The sequence below is a fragment of the Sinocyclocheilus anshuiensis genome, unplaced genomic scaffold, assembly GCF_001515605.1.
Source record: "Sinocyclocheilus anshuiensis isolate Anshui unplaced genomic scaffold, SAMN03320099.WGS_v1.1 scaffold38, whole genome shotgun sequence".
NCBI classification, from domain to species: domain Eukaryota; kingdom Metazoa; phylum Chordata; class Actinopteri; order Cypriniformes; family Cyprinidae; genus Sinocyclocheilus; species Sinocyclocheilus anshuiensis.
The window spans coordinates 2,670,485-2,693,080 of NW_015544213.1; the positions used below are offsets into that span (position 1 = coordinate 2,670,485).

General features: G+C 35.5%; 5 protein-coding genes across 5 annotated transcripts; all 5 read left to right on the top strand.

Annotated features, from left to right (window-relative positions):
• The first annotated feature begins 294 nt into the window (after positions 1 to 294).
• LOC107697111 (trace amine-associated receptor 13c-like) lies at positions 295 to 1,320 on the top strand. The gene has a single exon (XM_016497752.1). It carries the CDS (start codon positions 295 to 297, stop codon positions 1,318 to 1,320), a length of 1,026 nt encoding a protein of 341 aa, XP_016353238.1.
• A 1,864-nt stretch (positions 1,321 to 3,184) lies between these two features.
• Positions 3,185 to 4,183, top strand: taar15 (trace amine associated receptor 15). Its single transcript, XM_016497753.1, has one exon. It carries the CDS (start codon positions 3,185 to 3,187, stop codon positions 4,181 to 4,183), a length of 999 nt encoding a protein of 332 aa, XP_016353239.1.
• A 357-nt stretch (positions 4,184 to 4,540) lies between these two features.
• stx7l (syntaxin 7-like) lies at positions 4,541 to 11,088 on the top strand. Its single transcript, XM_016497754.1, has 10 exons — positions 4,541 to 4,611; positions 5,556 to 5,666; positions 6,019 to 6,088; positions 6,185 to 6,275; positions 7,444 to 7,581; positions 8,561 to 8,610; positions 8,698 to 8,794; positions 8,935 to 9,007; positions 10,199 to 10,281; positions 10,789 to 11,088. Exons 2-10 carry the CDS (start codon positions 5,588 to 5,590, stop codon positions 10,882 to 10,884), a joined length of 777 nt encoding a protein of 258 aa, XP_016353240.1. The 5' UTR covers positions 4,541 to 4,611; positions 5,556 to 5,587; the 3' UTR covers positions 10,885 to 11,088.
• A 2,266-nt stretch (positions 11,089 to 13,354) lies between these two features.
• Positions 13,355 to 14,355, top strand: LOC107697114 (trace amine-associated receptor 13c-like). Its single transcript, XM_016497755.1, has one exon. The coding sequence runs from the start codon at positions 13,355 to 13,357 to the stop codon at positions 14,351 to 14,353; it is 999 nt and encodes a 332-aa protein (XP_016353241.1). The 3' UTR covers positions 14,354 to 14,355.
• Positions 14,356 to 19,661: 5,306 nt separating this feature from the next.
• On the top strand, positions 19,662 to 20,523 carry LOC107697083 (trace amine-associated receptor 9-like). Its single transcript, XM_016497726.1, has 2 exons — positions 19,662 to 20,315; positions 20,347 to 20,523. The coding sequence occupies exons 1-2, from the start codon at positions 19,662 to 19,664 to the stop codon at positions 20,521 to 20,523; spliced, it is 831 nt and encodes a 276-aa protein (XP_016353212.1).
• The last annotated feature ends 2,073 nt before the right edge of the window (positions 20,524 to 22,596 follow it).

Genomic DNA, 22,596 nt, shown 5'->3' on the forward strand with positions numbered 1-22,596 from the left:
TTTTTTTATTAAATAATGACTTTTTCGTCTTTGTCATGAGATAAATGTCATAGCTTTCATTTATATGTTTTTTCCACAATTTTATTTAAACTATACTTTTATAAGACAATTGAATAATGGACAAACCAGAATATTTAAATAATGTAATTTCAGTCATATATATAGTGCTTGATTGTCATTTGCTGCCCTGTGATGATGTGGGAGGCTCAGAAAAGAGAATGAAGACTATTTAAAGGCCTGACTAGACTAAATAAAACAGCATTTTATAGGTTCTAGTTTTCTGAGACTGAGAGGATGGATTTATCATCACAAGAATATGATCCCACTCAGTTTTGTTTTCCTGCAGTGAACAACTCTTGTCTTAAAGGCACACATCATGTTTCCACTCAGACTGTGGTGTATCTCCTATTGGTGTTGGCGATGACTGTGACCATTCTAGGAAATTTGGTGGTCATCATCTCCATCGCACACTTCAAACAGCTCCAGACTCCCACTAACATCCTGGTGATGTCTCTGGCTCTAGCGGACCTGCTGCTTGGACTGGTGGTCATGCCTTTCAGTATGATCCGTTCTGTGGGTGGCTGCTGGTACTTTGGAGATGCCTTCTGTTTGCTACACTCAAGTTTTGACCTATTTCTCACATCAGTGTCTATTTTTCATCTAATTTTTATTGCTATTGATCGACATCAGGCAGTTTGTTATCCGCTTCTGTATCCTACAAAAATAACCATACCTGTTGCATGGGTCATGGTGATGATAAGTTGGTGCATGGCTGCATTATATTCTTATGGCTTAGTGTACTCAAAAGCTAATGTGGAAGGACTGGAGGAATATATTGAATCAATATACTGTATGGGAAGTTGCACTTTGCTTTTCAATGCATTGTGGTCCGTTTTAGACACATTACTAACTTTTTTCTTGCCTTGTTCTGTCATGATAGGACTGTATGCAAGAATTTTTGTAGTTGCCAAAAAACACATTAGAACAATCGGTGAGGCAAACCATCATGAAAATGAGAGCACGTTTAAAAGTTCTCGAAGATCTGAACGCAAAGCAGCAAAAACTCTTGGTGTGGTTGTTGGAGCTTTTATTATTTGCTGGTTGCCATTTTTTATTAACTCTTTGATTGACCCTTACATCAACTTTTCCACTCCTTTTGCTCTGTTTGAAGCATTTGTCTGGTTAGGCTACATTAACTCAACCATAAACCCCATCATATATGGCCTTTTCTACCCATGGTTCAGAAAAACCCTTTCTCTTATTATAACATTGAAAATATTTGAACCAAACTCTTCTGACATCAGTGTTTTCACTGTTTGACTTTGGTTCTTTTTCATGTAATTTTGATCTGACTCCCAATTTGATCTGGTCAGCATTTGTTGTTTTTAACTTAGCGCATACTTTCTTACTGAAATGATTTGTGTATTGTGCACAAATAATGAGCCGAATGAAAACGTTGGAACACAGTTACACATTTTCTCCATATAAAATGTAAAACACTACATACAGAAGAAAATACCCATTTAGTCTTAAACAAGCACTTTATACATTTTGCACTCTGTACTCAAGTGGTTTTGTTATGATCCATATTTGGTGTGTAATCCATGTAAGATTAAAGGGTGCTCTAAAAATCTATAGACTGGCAAAGAAGAAAAACGGTGTCAGTCCAACTAGTGGCCTGTATCAAAAGCCAGGGTTACAAGTCAAGTTTTTGATGACAACAACAGACAAAAGCAGTCCATCTTAGTTCAGTTTAGATGAATTTGTCATGTACAAGTGAATTTATATATGCGCACATTAAGGTAAAAACATATAAGCTTAATTAAATTAAAAAGCTTTATATAATGTCATATATCATGTAGCTTTGTAGACTAGATTTTATGGCTGCAGATAATGACACAAGTACCAAAATCATCCAAAGTGGTGAGTATTTGACATGACCTCTATATTTTCTTGTGTACATTATCGCTTATTCACTATATGGTTTACTATATGGGAAAATGTCATAAAAAATGGTGTACTGGCAGCATTTGCTACATGAACGTGAACAATACAAATTTACAGAAGCAAATTTAGTAACCAAAAGCCCATATGTATTGTTTTTGAGAATGAAATCACGACGCCAAACAATTCTAATATCTAAAAATTCTGAAGACTGTTATCATGTGTTTTTTATAATGCTGATTGCTCATATTTTATGTGTCTGGTGGGTTTTTTTTCCTCAGTGAACATCAATTATATGATTGTATTCTGTGTTACATTCTTGTGGCAATAAAATAAAAAAGTAAAAATGCTGTTCCTCAGTGCTTCCTGTACATTTAAGAAAAAATACTTAAGAATTAATTTGCAATTATGTAACCATATAAAAACAGCACAATAAGAAAATCATGTCATCATTTTTAAAATGCACAAGTTATAATTTTCTTTTGGGCACATGCACCCGGCTGTCCAGTGTGGGTCAGTATATTGGCTCTGTCTTAAAGTGACAGCAACCTAATAGACCTGCTTCTGTCTGTGTCCTTAATGTTAATCAAACAACAACAACAACAAAAAGAAGGGGGGGGGAATCACTCACTGCTCTTTACAGAATAGTTTTTGTAGCCTATTTAATGTATACAGTGAAGACTAAGTATTTTATTTTAAAGGGGTCATATGATGTTGCTAAAAAGAACATTATTTTCTGTATTTGGTGTAATGAAAATAAAAAACTTACTTACAGTGAGTCAGAACAGCCTACATTGTAGTCTATTCTACCAGGATCAGGAAACAGTCCTCCATAAAATACACTGATGACTTTATTACATTTTTGTAGCGTTTCTTGAATATTAGGCATACCTGAAAAAAAAAACTTAAAGAACTATTTAATTTATGTCTTTGTTGTAGTTTTATTTGTCCTATTGCTTGTGATTTTCTTATTTTTTATTACTAAGTGTTTACTTAATTGCTTAAGAGGTAGTATGGGGGGCAACATGCTTATCAAAATTAGGAGGCCATGAACTCTTGTAAACATCTGTAAATGTGACGGTAGCTGATGCTGATGTAATTCTCGGCCACTCCCATAAATGACACCTGACATTTGCCTTTATATAAGCAAACTGGCAGTGAAATTCTGATTTAGGATCCTGGATCTGCAGTCATATCATAAACATGGGCCTTGAGCTTTAAAGCAGTGAGGACTTTCTCCATGGAATTTCTTGAACATCACTGCTTCCCCCACCGTAATACAAGCTGCTCTCTTGACTTTCATTTGACTTATGTCAATGTATTCTTGTTCTTGTACATATCTGCAGTTTCTGTGCTGACAGTGTTTGGAAATCTACTTGTCATCATCTCTATAACAGCTTTCAAGCAGCTTCACACACCGACCAACCTCCTCATCCTCTCACTGGCCCTTTCTGACTTCTTGGTGGGAATTTGTGTGATGCCGGTTGAAAGCCTTAGGAGCATAAACTCCTGTTTTTATATGAGAAAGTCGCACTGTCGGATCTTTCATGTGATTATGTCTGTTCTTGGATCTGCTTCACTCATTAATATCATGCTTGTAGCAATTGATCGTTATTTTGCTGTATGTGAGCCACTCATGTATATGTCTAAAATGACAATTAGAAAAACACTGATGTGCATAAGTTTAGGATGGACTGTGTCCTTCTGTTATAATCTAGTACCAATGAATTTAGGGAATACAAACCTGACAGGAACAACTGTCTTCTGTCTAAGGGAATGTGCAGTGGCTGTCAGCAACGCCTGGGGTCCAGCTGACCTGATAGTGAGTTTCATTGCTCCATGTACAGTAATGGTAATACTGTATATAAGAATTCTCACTGTGGCTTTGAGACAAGCTAAAGCCATTTCCATTACTTCAAAGAAAATGGCATCTCAGAAAAATCCAAAATCATTCAGGAAATCAGAGGTGAAAGCAACAAAAACATTGAGTATAATTGTCTTCGTGTATTTCATGTGCTGGGTTCCCTGGTATATAAGCATGCTTAATATGAAACAATTTCAGAAGTCATCTGTCCTCCTCTCTGCTTTACTGTGTTTGTTTTACACTAATTCATGCATCAATCCCTTTATATATGCAATATCTTACCCCTGGTTCAAAAGGTCAGTGAAGCTTGTGCTTAGCCTAAAAATAGTGCAGACAGCAACTAACCAGATGAACTTATTTCCTGAAGACTGTTAATATGAAAATGCATGTATTTGTTACAAAGATTATGTTTGCATTGGTGATCTTTGTTGGCCTTTTACATCCTTGATTATCTTCGTTTAGAATGACAGTGCAAAAAAAGACTTTAAAATTAGGAGATGTTAAAGTGTGAAGAGAGCTGTAACTGTCTTTGTGAATTTTAATGATGAATAATAGGTAATCTATGTGTAAGTCATCATTTATATTAAAGTCTACTATTAATATTAAAGCAAACACAAGAACAAGTTATGGTTTCTTTCTGAGCTGAGGTAAGTCTTATATTTAGAGACAGCCATCAAATATTTGGGAATGAAAATACCTGGTACACAAATGTCCTGAACTCACGCTGAAGATTGAAGCGAAATCACGTGACTCAGGCGTCAAGAAATCAGCTGGGGACTCGGAGTTTCACTCAGGAAATCCAGGTAAACTAAACAACCAACGTAAGTTACATATTAAAGTAGAAGACGTGTCATTATACACAGTGTAAGTACAGTGACTTAATTAAGAAGGACTTTACAGAAAAGGTCAGAGAGAAAGTGAAAAGAAGCGTCGCTGATTCTGAACTTCATTCAGTGTGTTCATTTTGACAGCGCGTGACCTAAACATTTATTTTAAACACTCGCACACTTTCATATTCCTGACCATTCTTGGTGAATGTTTGTTGTGTGTCAGTGAAGTAAAAATAAAAACTGTCTGATTTTATAAATGAATATGTTTCTGAGCTCTGGCGCTGTGATTTCCGCATTCTTTGGTTTTGCAGGTGCAGTAGAGGTCGGTGAACTATTCAAATGAACAAGGTGTACTAGTTAGCCTGCTAGCGTTTGAACAACACTAGCTATTTCCGTATCATTATTGAACTATTAAGAGATATTTCAATAAAGCGAGGCACGTAGTCATACAATATGGGGCAAGTTGTCACAATGGGAAAGGCACATTATAGCCTTTATAGAATTTACCATTATGCTGTTATGGACTGCAAATAGTATAAATAATACTTTGTCCAACATTGTAGCGTTTACAACACATGACAGCTTTCCCAGACATGACATTCATGAAACATTAAGAAAAAAATTAATAAACCTTTCCGTTTAAATCTACCTTTATAGTCAACTCTTGTCTGAATGTATGAACTATAGCACATAAATGTAATGATATGTGAAAATTATTGGAGGACAGAATGCACAAAAATATTTTAAGAGTTAGACTACTTGAATTTAAGACAAACTAGGTGTTCAAAAGTGACATAAATATATTAAAAAGGATATATTATGATATGTGTTATTTATAAAACAGCTACTATATATACATACACATGTTTTCCCTGTAATTCTGAGAGCAGATGTGATTTAACGTGTAATCTTTCTAGGGTTGGTGAATTATTCTGTGAAGATCTCCATCATGTCCAGATCAAGCGAAGTTGACACAAATGTGCTGGCGCAGACTATAAGTTCAAATATCCAGAGAATAACATTGCTAAGTGAGTAATTTTACTACATCCATCCTTATTTATGTGATGTGAAGACTGTTGGCCATAAATATTGAACCAGCATACGTTTATATATATATATATATATATTATAACCATCCATTTTGGCATAAAACTAACTGGGAGGTCACTCAGTCTTTGTACCAAATGTTGTCCATATTTCTGTTACTCATTGTAATGTGAAAAAAAAAACACATCTAGAAACCACAACATGCAAAAGTGTGTAGGTGAATTTATTATGGAAATGAATGGAAACCATTATGCTCACTTTTACATAAACCAGTAGCACAGGAGGTGTTTTCCAGTGTGTGTTTGTCTAGATATTGTCTTCCGTTTTTACCAGCTAATGAAATCCAGCAGATGATGAGACATTTTGGAACAGCACAAGACACGACTGACCTGCGTCAGACATTGTGAGTTTGAATACAAGCAGCTAGTTCAGTTCCCTTTAATTGACCTACATATATGTCAATCCAATTATATTTCTTTGTATTTGTCAAAACCTACAGACAGGAGAAACAGCAGAAGGTCAATCAGCTTGCTAAAGTGACAGACAAATGTATGAAAGATTACAGTGCTTTACCTGTGACCACAGAACAGGTACAGCGTCCTCACTGTCCCACCGCATCACCTCATATACATACAATATTTCCCGTGACAGCATTTAAGCAAATACGAATTATATGATGGAACATTCAACATCCAGATCTTTCTGATTTAGAAATAAATAAAAGGCATTATGTAACTTAAAGGGATAGTTCTCTCAAAATGTAAAGTTAAATGATAATTTGCTTATCCTCATCGTTCCAAACTTTATTTCACTTTATTTCAACTTTATTTCTATTTCAAGATATTTTGAAGAGTGTTGGTAACCAAACAGTTCTGTTTAACATTGTGTTCCAGTGGTAACCAAACTTTCAGTTTTGGGTGAACAACTATCCCTTAAAGGGGTCATATGATGCGATTTCAATTTTTCCTTTCTCTTTGAAGTGTTACAAGCTCTTCGTGCATAAAGAAGATCTGTAAAGTTGCAAAGACTAAAGTCTCAAATCCAAAGAGATATTCTTTATAAAAGTTAAGAGTCAACCACGCCTACCTAAAACGGCTCGTTCTAATACGCCCCCACATGTCTATGTCACAATGTGGGAAGATTTGCATAATGCCGCCCAAATGTTCACGCAAAGAAAGAAGGCGTAACTTTTATTCTCGCTGTAGTATTGTTGCCGCCGCCGCCATGTCATGAAGGCGCTGTGTGTTTCGTTGTGAAAGTGAAACTACTTTGTTTGGCCTTCCAAAAGAGGACGATATCCGCTTCGTCATGTCTAGAGCTGATCCGTGCTGGTCGCTGAGGAAATACATCAACTTCGCGCAGTGGATCCCACTGGATGCAGCAAATGCCTCGTTTATGGGTTTTAATGTTTCGTCACTCTGGCCTGACAGGGCATCACAGTATGGTAAGGGGCGTAACATTTCCGTCACACGCTTGAGGTATTCGGCCAATCACAACGCACTGGATAGCTGGCCAATCACAGCACACCTCGCTTTTCAGACCGATGAGCTTTGTAAAAATCGACGCGTTTCAGAAAGGCGGGGCATAGAGGAGAAACAGTAATGTACAGTATGTGGAAAATAATGTGTTTTTTGAACCTTAAACCGCATAAACACATTTCATTACACCAAATACACAAAATAATGTTCTTTTTAGCAACATCATATGACCCCTTTAAACAGTCCTACTCAGATGTGACGTTCCTCTTTTCTCACACAGAGGCAAAGAAAAATCCAGCGAGAACGTCTCATCACTGAATTCTCCAATGCGCTGGCCCTTTTCCAGAAAGCTCAGCGAGAGGTAGCAAAGAAAGAGAAGGAGTTTGTGGCGCGTGTCCGAGCGAGCTCGAGAATTTCAGTATGTTTCATCTGTTACGTTTGTGCTTAAAGAATTACATTAATAAATTGATATTATCCACCCAACTGAAGGTTAAGTCCCAAGACCATTTATACCAGGGGTGCCCAAACTCGGTCCTGGAAGGCCGGTGTCCTGCAGAGTTTAGATCCAACCCCTATTAGACACACCTGAACCAGCTAATCAAGCTCTTACTAGGCATACTAGAAACCTCCAGGCAGGTGTGTTGAGGCAGGTTGGAGCTAAACTCTGCAGGACACCGGCCCTCCAGGACCGAGTTTGGGCACCTCTGATTTATACAGACACTAATATCTAACGTGAAAGTGCCAGTTTCTATTGTCCATCTTTTTGATAGTTATACAATGTTATTTTAGTATAATTTATTTACTATTATAGTTTTTGTTAATATTTTGAATTACATTTTATTTTTATATTTTGTGCTTTTTATAGTTTTTAATTTAATTTAAACGTTTTTTATTTTGTTGTGCTTTTGTCATTTGTATTATTAGTTTTTTATGTAACTCTATGTAGGTTTTATTCAGTTGTATTTATTAGTATTAGTTTTAGTTTATTTAGTTTGGGTTAGTTTAGTACTTCAAGTTAAACTAAATGTAAAGGAAAAATGTTGTCGTGGCAACTAGCTGAAATAAAATAAGTTTAAGGGTGTTTTTTTGGTACTTTTTAGTATTTACTGTATTTCAGTTTATTTTATTTCAAGTAACTTTTTTTATAGTTTTAGATTTAGTTAGCTATAATAACCCTGGTTATACATACTACTTAAAAGCCACATATGTCACAAGATAGGATGCATCTAATGTTTGTTTAAAGAGCATGATTGTGAATAACAACTTTGTCGCACTACTGCAGATGATAGTTTGTTTAAAGTATAATGGTGTTTTTTGTGAGTAATAAAAGTGGCATATTGGCACACATTATTAAGGTTTTCTATACGTTTTCCTCACAGTCTTCTATCTGTCCCCAGGGTGGTGATATAGATGATGGGTTTGGAGGATTTCCATCACCCTTTCAAAGGTTAGACACTTTAATAATATTTGTCACATTTATGCATAAAAATTGGAATGTGTGTCTCCAACTGTCTGCTTCTGTGTGTGTTTTCAGTGAGATTCATGCTCAAGATCAGAGATATGAGGAGACCATCACAGAAGAAGATCTGCAGCTCATTCAGGAGAGAGAATCAGCAATCAGACAGCTGGAGGTGAGACGCGTTCAAACACAGAGACAACAAAGAAGAACTAATTGATAAGCATTGTGCTTATGTAATGTAATGCTATTTGAATGGTTGGTTTTGCTGCACAAACTTTAGGGTTGTGTAAAACATACTCTCTTGTTTTTCAGTCGGACATCACAGACATTAATGAAATCTTCAGAGATCTGGGCATGATGGTGCATGAACAGGGAGACATGATTGGTAAGATCAGAGAGGCATAGCTAGATTTTTACACTTCCTTAATAAAATTGAGTGGCAACCATGCAGAACTCTCTGCGACGATGATAGGTTGTTTGGGAGGTTATCAGTGCATTGCCATTCTAAATGGCTCAAGTCAAAATAGTTCATCCCAAAATCTCTATGATATTAGGCCTATGATATTATTGCTTTCTTTCAAATAGTGAGTCCAAATAAGCAAAATGACTCAGTTCAGTTCACACACATTTGAGTTCAGAAAAAAGCATTCATATCATTAAACAACCCGAACTTTAATGTCAGACCACTGTTAGTTTGCACCAGAAGGTCTAATGTGCTCATGTGTCATTTTTTATTGTTGAAAATTAAACACATGGCTGTCTAATGAACCAAAATCTTGTGGACAGTAAACAAATCTCTGCTTCCGTCAAGGTTAGTGATATATCTGTATATGAACTGGTTGCTGCCTACAATTTAAGGAAATTGTTATTTTACAACAATATTTTGCTTTATTTTGCTTTTTCCCTGTGTAATTGCAGCTAACACTGAGCTTGCAGAACACATCTGAGAGATAAAAAGGCAGGCCTGGAGATTTCCTGTTAAAATAAAATTAAATAAAAATAATTTAAAGTAAACATAATTGAAAATAAAATTAAATAAATATAATTACAAATAAAATAAATCTGTGTGGTTTTGTTTAGACTTGGCTCTGAGGGAGTGTCTGTTTAGTCATGAAACTCTTAGACAGGAAAGTGCAATTAAAGGTGTTAAAATGGAGAAGCAGATGCTGATAATGAAGACCTGCGAGGCTTCACACAACCCGGCTCAGTGGGACTGTTTGTTCAAGCACTAAACTTTTAATGATAAGACGGGAGCTATTAGTAAGCACACACTTGTGTTGTTTACAGTTGTGATATTTCATCAAAATTACAAGAGTTTGCATCATTGCCTGTGCTGTCCACCAAAACTTTGACATGCATACCTGAATGAATGATGAAATGTTGCTCACTAAAGGATTTTAAATGGAAATTAAATAATATCCAAGAGGACAATGCATTATCCATGTTTTAAACAATGAATAATATTTTTTAATGATAACAGAGTCAGAATATTTGGTTAGTTGTCAGTGCAAAACTGTAGAAAATAATGTTTAACTGTGAAAGTCATTTCTCTGTTTATCTCCATCCCATCTTGCAGACAGTATAGAGGCCAATGTATCAAACGCAGACATCAATGTGCAGACAGCCACACAACAGCTGGGCAGAGCAGCAAGTCACCAGGTACAGCTTATTTTTACTAATGACCAATCATTCACTCACCCTTACGTCATTTCAAACCCATATTACCTTATTCCTTCTGTGGAACACAAAACAAGAAACAGCCAAATGAAAGTAGATGGAGACAGACACAACTCCAAAAAGGATGAAAAAGCACCATAAACGCACTATATTCCAAGTCCTCTTTAGTCATTCGCTAGCTTTGCATGAGAAATATATGCAAATTTTAATTCTAATTTGCTTGTATGCTTCCCTTGTACTGGTGTGTTTGAGATGGTGTACTTTTACGGCCAACTTTTATGATGGTTTATTATATATTACAGCTCAAGTAAATTTGCATTAATGCGGTGATTTTTAATCACATTATTTTTTTAAAGTTATATCACTATTAAATTAAATATACAATAATTAATTAAATGTACTATTTTATTAACATGCTAAATTGACAACCCTTTTATTATTATTATTATTATTATTATACTAATGACTCATTTCTTCTGTTCACTGTAGACGTCATTCCGCAAGAAGATTTTCATCCTGATCGCTGTTCTGATTGTGTTGGCTGTCATTATTGGTTTGATTATCTGGGCTTCTGTCAAAAACTGAATTGACCATCAGATGTCCCACAGCGTTTGCACTGGCATGTTTGTAATGAGTTATGGAGGTTTGTCACTAACTGAAGCTGTCCTGAGTTGCTTTCTAAATACAGTTAAGATATTGTCACTAACAGAATATTTAATGCAAGTTGAGCTCTACGGACAGTATCTTTGGTGTGCAGTTCATTACCACAGAAACTTATTTTAAAGGGATAGTTCACCCAAAAATGAAAATTCTGTCATCATTTACTCACGCTCATGTCGTTCCAAACCTGTATGAGTTGCTTTCTTATGTTGAACATAAAAGAAGATATTTTGAAGATTGCTGGTAATCAAACAGTTGGTGGTTGCTATTGACTTCCATAGTAGGAAAAAAAATACTATGGAAGTCAATGGCAACCACCAACTGTACAAAAATCATTGAGTTATACATTCCACAGAGACTGTACATAGAGCGCTTAACTTGTGTTTAAAATTGTTTTAACATTGTTACTGTTAATAGATAATCATTCCAGCTTCATGCATCTTTCACCCATCTGGTTTGTTATAGAAGCTGCCATTTCTGATAGTAAAATAGCCTGAATATGAAATTTCAGTGGTTAAAAATGGCACAAATGAATGTTTTTATCTCTAACAGTCAGTATGAAGCGGCTGCTATAAAGGTGTATAAGTGCACTTCACTTTTAAACTGCTCTCAAACAATTCAAACTGTATTTGAATTTGAGAGAGAGAGAATACACTACTAGTCAAAACATAATCAGTAAGTGTGGCTAAATTTTTGACTGGTAGTGTATTTTCATATATATACAGTGGGTACGGAAAGTATTCAGACCCCCTTAAATTTTTCACTCTTTGTTATATTGCAGCCATTTGCTAAAATCATTTGTTAATTTTTTTTCCTCATTAATGTACACACAGCACCCCATATTGACAGAAAAACACAGAATTGTTGACATTTTTGCAGATTTATTAAAAAAGAAAAACTGAAATATCACATGGTCCTAAGTATTCAGACCCTTTGCTGTGACACTCATATATTTAACTCAGGTGCTGTCCGTTTCTTCTGATCATCCTTGAGATGGTTCTACACCTTCATTTGAGTCCAGCTGTGTTTGATTATACTGATTGGACTTGATTAGGAAAGCCACACACCTGTCTATATAAGACCTTACAGCATATATATATATATATAGAGAGAGATATCAGACCTAACAACTAAAAATGAAGCAAATTAAAACCTAATTTAAAAAAGAAATAAGTTGGATTCTACATATATGTGAATCTCAAGCATAAAACAAAAACTTTTTATGTATTATAAAAATATATGTGCAGTTTATTACATGACCCTAAAAAGTCTCTCATATCCAGGAAAATATATATAAACTTTTGTCTATTACTATGATGTTGTGTACAAATGTTATATGACCTAAAAAGAGTACAAAGTGTTGAAGAGTTAATCATTAAAGGGAAATAAATCAGGTTTACACAGCTGACACGTTGTGACAGGAAATAACCACTAGATGGAGACAATGTCAAAAGTGGAGTTGTATGTTAAGCTCAGCTCTTATGAGTCAGTTCACCTTTGACCTACTCACACACAGCTGAAAATGAGTAACAAATGCAAAATGCTTGCTAAAGAGCTGCCCAATTAATTTATTGTGTAGGCAGTAATTTATCTTCTTTTTGTAATTTGTTGTATTTGAAAAGCATTTTTTTTCTCCATGATTTATTGCAGTTTTAAATGAAATTATGTAAATAATGTTGAATCACCCTTTTCCCAAAAACTGAAATGCTGCTGTGGAGATAAATAAAGAAAATACCGTTTTATATGAGGTTAATCCAGATGTGTTTGAAGTGAGAGAAACTCAATTTGGTGTCCAGTCTGAGTCTGAGTATAGATTAATATTCAAAAAGAGACAATAAAATGTTTGATTTTCTGTATATTTGTGCCAGTTTCATGTCTTTTATATCATTTTTCTTCTCTACTTTTTCTCAAACTGCTTTGGATAAAAGTGCCAAATTTAGTATCCCAAATTTGACAAATATAAGATGAAAACTGTGAAAAATATCCTTCAGAAGATGGAAAGTACATATCTTTTTTTTTTTCATTTAAAAGAGAAAAACAAAACACTTGTGTATTGAGTCTGAAATTCAAGATATAATGATGAAAGAATGAAAAAAAAATAGTGATTGTGCAAAGATGAAGATGTAATTAACATGAACTCCCAGCAGAAGCACATTATTAAACATTTACTGATGAGGGGAGGAGACATTTGCATATAAAAAATCAGCAAAGCGTATTGTTTGCCAAAGTTGGTGTCATCCTGCTCACTGGGAACAATGCAAACCCTTTACACTGAGGACCGAATGAGACTGGACTCACTCTGGTGGAAATACAGATATTAGATTCAAATTCATTGTTGCTTTGTTCTATATACAAGAAGGAAGACTTGATGTCTCTCCAGAGTACTTCACACATCATGAATCTAACAGCAGTGAACCAAAGCAACGTCTGTCAGGAATATTGGTGTCCAGAGAGATCTGTTTCTTTATCTGTGTATGTGATTCTGTATGTGGCCGCAGCAGCTGTGTCTCTTCTGACCGTGTGTGGAAACCTGCTGGTCATCATCTCTGTTAGTCACTTCAAGCAGCTCCAAACACCTGCGAACATCCTCATCCTCTCTTTGGCTGTGTGCGATCTCCTGGTTGGAGTTTTTGTGATGCCGTTTCACTTATCTTGGCTTATTGAGTCATGTTGGATTTCAGGATCAGTGATGTGTTCAGTTTTCAATTTTGTGACTTTTCAGGCGACAAGCGTGTCTGTTCACACTGTTGCTCTGATAGCAGTTGATCGGTTTTTGGCTTTAAGTTCTCCTTTCCTTTACTCTGAGAAGATCTCACCCACTGTGATCTGCATAGCAACTTTATTTAACTGGTTGTTTTCACTCTTTTATAACTTCACTCTTCTTTACGTTAATGGAAACTTCGCTGATGTCACGTGTCCAGGAGAATGTCTTTATATCGTAGATGAGGTTTCATCCCTCATTGACCTCATAGTTGTGTTTCTTATGCCTTGTACACTCATTATAATATTATACACTCATGTTTTTGTCATTGCTAAGAAACATGTGACTGCTATAAGAGCCCTTCAGGTTCACAACAGAACACAATCCTCCAAAAACAGAGTCAGTGACAAATCGGAGCGAAAAGCCGCATTAGCACTCGGGATTCTGGTCTTTGTGTTTCTCCTGTGTTTACTGCCATATTATATTTTTTCTTTAACTAATTTCTTAAAAGATGACTCATTATCTAATGTTATCAACAGTGTTTTGATTCTCTTTTACCTTAATTCCTCCATCAATCCACTTATCTACGCTCTGTTGTACCCTTGGTTTAAGAAAAGTGTAAAGATAATTCTAACTCTTAAAGTATTGAACACCGACTCCTCTCTGATGAATGTCCTGTCATTAAGCTCTTAATGAAAAACAAACGTCTGTCCTTCGATTGTTTATGTTTTAGTATTTTCTAATTTTCTTTTTCATCATTATTGTGCAGTAAAAATATGATTATTCATATATTTTGATGAATAAAACCAGGCATGTTATTCAAGAGCCGCTTCCTCATTACATTCACAAAACAGCATTTATCAAAACTGAAATATTTGTTGGATGACTTGGAAAAAAAAAAACCTTTTCAACAGATCAGTAATATTTCCATAAATGTGATTAGACATCTATATAACTGTTTACATTTTTTTTAGAATATTACAAAATTAGTATTTATAAATTAAATTAATTATAATAAAAGATGAGTTTCATATGTTTCTTTGGTAAAATCTTTGGTAAAAACATGCAATATAACTTGCAACATTTATGTTTATCAGAGCAGTCTAATTATTGCTCTGAATATCTAATGAATGTCTGTTTATTGTGGGGATGGATGAGTGTTTTAGGCCATCATCCTCATGGTAGAACAGTTTAGATAATGAGACATCTATTCTAGGCCATAGCAGGGCTCGACATTAACGCTTGTCCGGGACAAGTGGATTTTGTGAAGGGGCAAGTGAAAGAGAATTTTACAAGTAACATTTGTGTAACACGATTGCAAATGTGACATTCTATACAACAGTAGTTCAATAAACAAGTAGGCCTAGTTCATATTAACCGACTTACATTTTAGACACATTATTTTCGCTAACAAAATAGTTCTAAGCAAAGCCACATCTCCGAGCAACACACAACAGTCTGAGTATGTTTACATGGACAACAATACTCCGATTTTAATACGATTTCAAATAATTAACTGCACTTGAAGCTTTCATATAATTAAAAATGAAACACCGCTGTCAAACAGTTGACCACTGCCGTGTAGAATTAAAGAAAAACATTTGGGGGATGTATACGTGTGTGTGTGTGTGTGTGTGTGTGTGTGTGTGTATATATATATATATATATTTTGTATATAGTATATGGTATAGTATATAGTATACTATAGACACTAATATATATATTAGTTGCTTATTAGTGATTCACACTCCAGTCCAGTTGGTGGCGGTAAATGCACCAGAAGTTGGGCCACATGTCTTAATTCTATTAGTGTTTACTTCGATTATGACTTTAGCCGGATTAAGGTAATCAAAAATCTTTGTTTACATGGTAGCTTCTTAATCAGAGTATTGTCTTAATCGTATTATTAATCGTAGTATTAAAATGCTCATCCAGGTGGATGCTGCACACTGCTGGTGGACGAGGAGATACCCCCTGACAATGTAAAGCGCTTTGAGTGCCTAGAAAAGCGCTATAGAAATGTAATGAATTATTATTATTATTATTATTATTAAAATCTGAGTATTGTTGTCCATGTAAACGTACTGAGTGTTTCATTACTGAATGATTCAGCAATTTTGAACGAATCGGGTGAGTCAATGATTCAGTGAGCCATTCATAGGCCGTTTCTCAAAGGAAGGCTGCATCCTTCGGAGGTTGCATTTGTAGGCTGCATACGTCGTATAGGGGGAGAGCAGGGCACAAAGTAACACTTTTTGACTTTCTCAGTTTGTGTAAATCCACGTAGGTTCAGAATATAATTTTTTTATACACGGTAATTTTACACTTGTCTAGTACAAATATGTCGCTTTGTTTCATAATTACAGTGTATACGTTTTTCTTTAGGCTATTTACCCTCAAAAAATGGAAGTGAAATGTGACAACATGACCCGTAGGTGGGGTACATTGTAACATCTGAGGGGCACGTTGTAACATGACCATATGACAGCTTAAAATGTTATCTGATCGAATTAAAAAATATATACAAGACAAACTAAAATATTTTGTTAATAAAATAAAATAAAAAAATATATTTTTCAAATAAAATAATGCCGTTTTTTAAGAATTAAAAATAATCTGATTTTGGAGTTTGACAATGAACACATTGCAACCATGCTTGGGACGGCCCACATAAACAAGCAAAAATGCTTTACATGTCTTGAAATAATAATTTCTAAACATTAAACATTGACTGTCAGTCGTTATTCACCTGTTTCTCATTGTTTCTCATTCAAATTCTTTAAAGTAAATAGTGTAAATTACATCGCTAATGTCATAGAATAGCACATTGTAACGCAGTGTTACAACGTGCCCCATCCGCGCAACTAGAATTTAAAACTGGTTAGTGTCTTCTGCTAGTTATCAACGCATTAAAAAACGATCTGAACTGAAAAATAACAGATTGGAGATTAAAATAATAGCCGATTTGTCTCATTTTAAATGAATAATAAAAACTGAGATGAAACATTTACTTAAGCCAAAATTTTTATATTACTATGGTAAAATAAATGTTCAGCGATATCTTCAAAAGATTTTTGAATTTTGGCGCACTTTTTTTCTATATAATGTTGATATGGTAACTAATAAATACTGTAAATTTTGTTATGCTAGCATGTGTAGAAATATTCAAACCATGTGTGTTACCACTAACCCTGCGTTACTTTGTGCCCCGCGCTCCCCCTAAAGAAGATCTTATTTTAGAATATTAACAGTTATAAATTTGACCATTATTCTTAGTTAAGTGTAAATTGTTGTAATTTGCTTATGGCTCGCGAATATAATGCTCAGTTAACTGAAATAAATCAGGCTTGATGACACATGCAGCCTGCAAATGCGACCTCTGGAGGATGCAGCCTTCCGTTTGAGAAACGGCCATAAAGTCACTTGCTTCATTTATTGAATGAATAAGCCGTTTGAACGAATCGGTTGAATCAATGACTCACTCATTAAGACAGTGACTTGCCGCCACCTACTGGTGGTTTGGTTTCATATTGGTTTCAAATCATTGTATTTTTCCAACATTTCATATTTGTATGTTAAAAAAGTAAAACATTAATCTTATAATATTATTTATGCATTTGCAATTTTACTGTGTAGGCCTAAATGCATTTATGGAACCTCTTCATTAAAAAGTCTGAGTAAATACATCTAAATGGCATTTCTGATTCAGCTCCTGTTTCATCTACAGTGGAAAGATGGAGTTTGTTGATACTGATTTCATTTGAATGGTAACAACCATACAGTGTCTTATTATTCTAACTGAATGTATTGATAAAATGTAAGAATTTGACGTTAATTATGACACATATATTTTATAAAGTTAGGAAAATATTGCCCTTCATAAAGTTAAAAAAGTGTCCTAGAATCAATTTAAGGCAAATGTCACAAATATGCTGATTAAAGTAAGACCTGATAGAGCATTGATGAGACTATTGCTTCAGAATAAATTACATTTACGCCAAAAAACAAAACGTTGTGTCTGACCTGCTGTGCAATCTTTTCTCTCCTTGCATGTTTATATTGTTTCTTAATTTTTGTTCTTTTTCTCTTGTTGTAGGTCTGAATTGATTATTATTGCTGCTTTCCTTAGACACCAGTGTATTTAACAAACTTGGAGAGGGGTGGCTGCAGGTCAGAGTAATGGGAGTGGCAAAAGGTGGTGTGCCGAAAGGGGAATGCTACAATAGAAACTAACCCTAACAAGCACACCCTAATCTTTGGCCATGCCCACTGCTCCAGCCTGATTCTATCCCTGGTTTCGGAAAAGCTTAAAATTAATTTTCACATTTAAAGTGTTAAATAAAGACCCCTCCCTGATGAATGTGCTGTAACTCACTGAATAAGACACAATGTTTTCTCTCTGTTTTTCCTGTTGTTTATTTTTATATATTGTCTAGGTTAATATACATTATTTTGTCATCTTAAACATGAATCTTGACTACAAAACAGCTATTGAATATTTCCTCAATTATTGCAGATACAGTTAACACATGTTGAACTTTTTTAAAAACAGGCTCCTCGTAGACTACTGAAATATACTGAGATTGAGATATAGCCCATGTGTACAGCTATAGCTCCAGTCTCCCCTCTAATTCATTATTTTAATACTAAAATGTCAAAACCTATGATCAGAAAAACCTTGTGAAACCAGGCCTAAATGTGTTTAAATGTTGTACTATCTATGTCTATAACATGTGTTCATTTCAGTAATTAAGTTACATAATCATGTTTAAAAGCTCTGACACATTCAGAGCCTTTAATATTTCTTAAAATCACTTGTTAGAATCATTCAAACTGACAACTCGGGTCATATCGACTGATTCATTAAAAGAGCCGACTCATAAGAGTCATATATTTGAGAAATCAAATCAAGCCAAAGGGAATCTAAGTGTAAAAAAAAAAAATAATGGTCTGTATTTACACAGAAAAAGTTGTCCTGTAAAGTTTCCGCCGGTGATTAGACACATACATTTGTTCTTATATCCTCGTTAGTGTTGGTGAATCCAGATTATAATAAATGAGGGAGTGCTGTCCATCGAAGGGTTTTCTGTATAACCTCTCCCACGCACTCGAGCATGCGCTGCAAGTTCTTCGAGTAAAGCAAAGTACACCATTCTCACAACCCATTTAAACACAATAAACAACGAAAAAAATTTTATACGGGCCCAGAGTACACGATCATATTCAAAACATCTCATTTGCTGGCTGTGCATACGTCGATTCAGGCTGCATTTATGTCATGTCATTTTTAAATCATTAAGAAACAATAAATACTGTAAAAGCCATTGCATTGTACTTTTATGGCTCTTTTCATAATGTTTGTTGTAGTTATATTTTTGTACCCAGGGCGGAGTGTGGGATACCTAAAGCAGACAAATTTAAAGTTTAGAAACTTTTCTCTTTATTCACTTCTGTTTTCAGTGTGTGTGTGTGTGTGTGTGTGTGTGTGTGTGTGTGTGTGTGTGTGTGTGTGTGTGTGTGTGTGTGTGTGTGTGTGTGTGTGTGTGTGTGTGTGTGTGTGTGTGTGTGTGTGTGTGTGTGTGTGTGTGTGTGTGTGTGTGTACATTTTCAATGTGTAAAATGATTTTAGTAAATAACTCTTAAAACCTAATATGTTAACATGCAACTTAGAGTCAGAGACACACAGTCAGCTTATGCTATCCTGTGTTTTTGTTATTTTTTCTTCACCTGAACAGAATCAGTTGATCTCCCAACTATATGTTCTTCTCCCTTGATGCTGCTGGTATTGGAAAGAGTCAACATGTCAAGTTTATAAAAGGCAGCATGGGTTGTAGCTTTTTATCTGGTGTTGTGGAACCTCCAGGAATCGGTGTAGGTTTGTGTTTCAGATGATGAGCAATTCAGAGCTGTTGGAGATACAGTTAGCATATCTTCAGAGATTTTTATCTATGGTTACGCATTTTGTATATAAAGGAAGTCACAGGGAGCAATACGCTTCACAATGAATCTTACAGCAATGAACCAAAGCGACGTCTGTCAGGAATATTGGTGTCCAGAGAGATCTGTTTCTTTATCTGTGTATGTGATTCTGTATGTGGCCGCAGCAGCTGTGTCTCTTCTGACCGTGTGTGGAAACCTGCTGGTCATCATCTCTGTTAGTCACTTCAAGCAGCTCCACACACCTGCGAACATCCTCATCCTCTCTTTGGCTGTGTGCGATCTCCTGGTTGGAGTTTTTGTGTTGCCGTTTCACTTATCTTGGCTTATTGAGTCATGTTGGATTTCTGGATCAGTGATGTGTTCAGTTTTCAATTTTGTGACTTTTCAGGCGACAAGCGTGTCTGTTCACACTGTTGCTCTGATAGCAGTTGATCGTTTTTTGGCTTTAAGTTCTCCTTTTCTTTACTCTGAGAAGATCTCACCCACTGTTATCTGCATAGCAACTTTATTTAACTGGTTGTTTTCACAATTTTATAACTTCACTCTTCTTTACGTTAATGGAAACTTTGCTGATGTCACGTGTCCAGGAATGTGTATTGCTGTTATAGATGGGGTTTCATCTCTCATTGATCTCCTGTTTGTGTTTCTTATGCCTTGTACGCTTATTATAATATTATACACTCATGTTTTTGTCATTGCTAAGAAACATGCGACTGCTTACTTTAGTGAGTTCATATGACAATGCTGACCGGTTTTATGTCAGAAATGTTACTGTAATATTTTTCTTCTTGAACTCCACCATTAATCCCATCATTTATGCTTTATTCTATCCCTGGTTTCAGAAAAGTTTAAAGTTAATTTTCACATTTAAAGTGTTGAATAAAGACTCATCCCTGATGAATTTGCTCAAAGTCACTGAATGAAAAACAGAATGTTTCCCCCTTTTTTTGTTTTTTAATTTTCACACTGGTGTAAACTATTTTCATCCAAAGAGTGCTAGTAAATTTCTTCAATAATTACAAAGAAATGGCAGGTAACATTGAATTAAACATGGAATTTTTAAGTAGAGAAACTGAAATAGTATTTTCTTGTAGAACATACACTCTTAAAAATAAAGGTTCTTCACGATGCCATAGAAGAACCTTTTTGTCTAAATGGTTCCATAAAGAACCTTTAATATCTGAAGAACCTTTCTGTTCTTCAGATTACAAAAAGGTAAGAAAGAGATGGTTCTTTAAAGAACCTTTGACTGAATGGTTCTTTGTGGAACCCAAAATGGTTCTTCTATGGCATCGCTTGAAGAACCTTTTGAAGCACCTTTATTTTTAAGAGTGTACTCCAATAATCTTTGTTTTATTTACAACTTTGGAAAATTATTTTTACAGTTAGGTTAATGGGTTTTTTTTCTACATTATTTTTGTTATATTAAATATGAGTCTTGACTATAACCCAGCTATTGAATATTTCATCAATTATTGCAGAGATGCAGTTCATTTAAAACATGTTTACCTTTTTTGATAACAGGCTCCAATAGCAGAGTACTGAAACTGAGATTGAGATATATCCCATCCCTCTGTAATTCGTTACTTTAATACTATTATAAACCGTTAATGGGTAAAGAAAACCTTATATGTGGATTTGTGTGTGTGTGTGTGTGTGTGTGTGTGTGTGTGTGTGCGTGCGTGTGTGTGCGTGCGTGTGTGTGTGTCTGTGTGTGTGTGTGTGTGTGTGTGTGTGTGTGTGTGTGTTCAAATGTTGTAGTCTAACTACATGTTATGTTTGCACCCAGTCATGGATCATATTAACACGAACCAGGCCGTAAACATATTATTGGCTTATTTCATTAATTAAGTCACATGATGATGTTGAAAAGCTCTGTCAGATTTAGAGGTTTTAATATTTCACTTGTTAGAATCATTCAAACTGACAACTTGGGTCATATCGACCGATTCATTAAAAGATCTGATTCAATAGAGTCATAAGTTTATGAATCAAATCAAACCAAAAGGAATCTAAAGGTTAAAATAATAATGGACCGCATTCACTAATTTTGTATGATTTGTGTGTTCATGTACGCAGAAAAGTTATCCTGCAAAGTTTCCGCAGGTGAGTAGACACATAAATATAATCTTATATCCTTGTTAATGTTGATTCATTCAGATTATTGTAAATGAGGGAGTGCTGTTCATCGAAGGGTTTTCCCAAAGTCCCTTTAAGAAAAGTCATGTCACTAGGCGGCCATTTTTAAAGCGCCTCTCGGGCATGCAAGTGCAGCTCCTATCTCTTTGAATGTGGAAACAACAATTTCTCCAAAACTGTTCGTCGAGCTTAAAGGGGTCATATGATGCGATTTCAATTTTTCCTTTCTCTTTGAAGTGTTACAAGCTCTTGGTGCATAAAGAAGATCTGTAAAGTTGCAAAGACTAAAGTCTCAAATCCAAAGAGATACTCTTTATAAAAGTTAAGAGTCAACCACGCCTACCTAAAACGGCTCGTTCTAACACGCCCTCACATGTCTATGTCACGATGTGGGAAGATTTGCATAACGCTGCCCAAATGTTCACGCAAAGAAAGAAGGCGTAACTTTTATTCTCGCTGTAGTATTGTTGTTGCCGCCGCCATGTCGTGAAGGCACTGTGTGGTTCGTTGAGAAAGCGAAACTTTGGCCTTCCAAAAGAGGACGATATCTGCTTCATCATGCCTAGAGCTGATCCGTGCTGGTTGCTGAGGAAATACATCAACTTCGCGCTGTCGATCGCCGGATCGGCTTTCACCGTGGACGAAGCGGAGTCCAGCCCGGGGTCGTCACATGTGGTTGCTGCAGGCATCACAATATGGTAAGGGATGTAACATTTCCGTCACACGCTTGAGGAATTCGGCCAATCACAACGCACTGGATAGCTGGCCAATCAGAGCACACCTCGCTTTTCAGACCGATGAGCTTTGTAAAAATCGACGCGTTTCAGAAAGGCGGGGCATAGAGGAGAAACAATAAT

What these genes read in the sequence shown, in the direction of transcription:
- LOC107697111 (XM_016497752.1), top strand. Translation starts at nt 295, where the DNA reads ATGGATTTATCATCACAAGAATATGATCCCACTCAGTTTTGTTTTCCT.
- taar15 (XM_016497753.1), top strand. Translation starts at nt 3,185, where the DNA reads ATGGAATTTCTTGAACATCACTGCTTCCCCCACCGTAATACAAGCTGC.
- stx7l (XM_016497754.1), top strand. Translation starts at nt 5,588, where the DNA reads ATGTCCAGATCAAGCGAAGTTGACACAAATGTGCTGGCGCAGACTATA. An exon ending in TTTCCATCACCCTTTCAAAG is followed by an intron (nt 8,611 to 8,697) that starts GTTAGACACTTT and finishes GTGTGTTTTCAG; the next exon opens with TGAGATTCATGCTCAAGATC. An exon ending in CAGCAATCAGACAGCTGGAG is followed by an intron (nt 8,795 to 8,934) that starts GTGAGACGCGTT and finishes CTTGTTTTTCAG; the next exon opens with TCGGACATCACAGACATTAA.
- LOC107697114 (XM_016497755.1), top strand. Translation starts at nt 13,355, where the DNA reads ATGAATCTAACAGCAGTGAACCAAAGCAACGTCTGTCAGGAATATTGG.
- LOC107697083 (XM_016497726.1), top strand. Translation starts at nt 19,662, where the DNA reads ATGAATCTTACAGCAATGAACCAAAGCGACGTCTGTCAGGAATATTGG. An exon ending in TTGCTAAGAAACATGCGACT is followed by an intron (nt 20,316 to 20,346) that starts GCTTACTTTAGT and finishes TATGACAATGCT; the next exon opens with GACCGGTTTTATGTCAGAAA.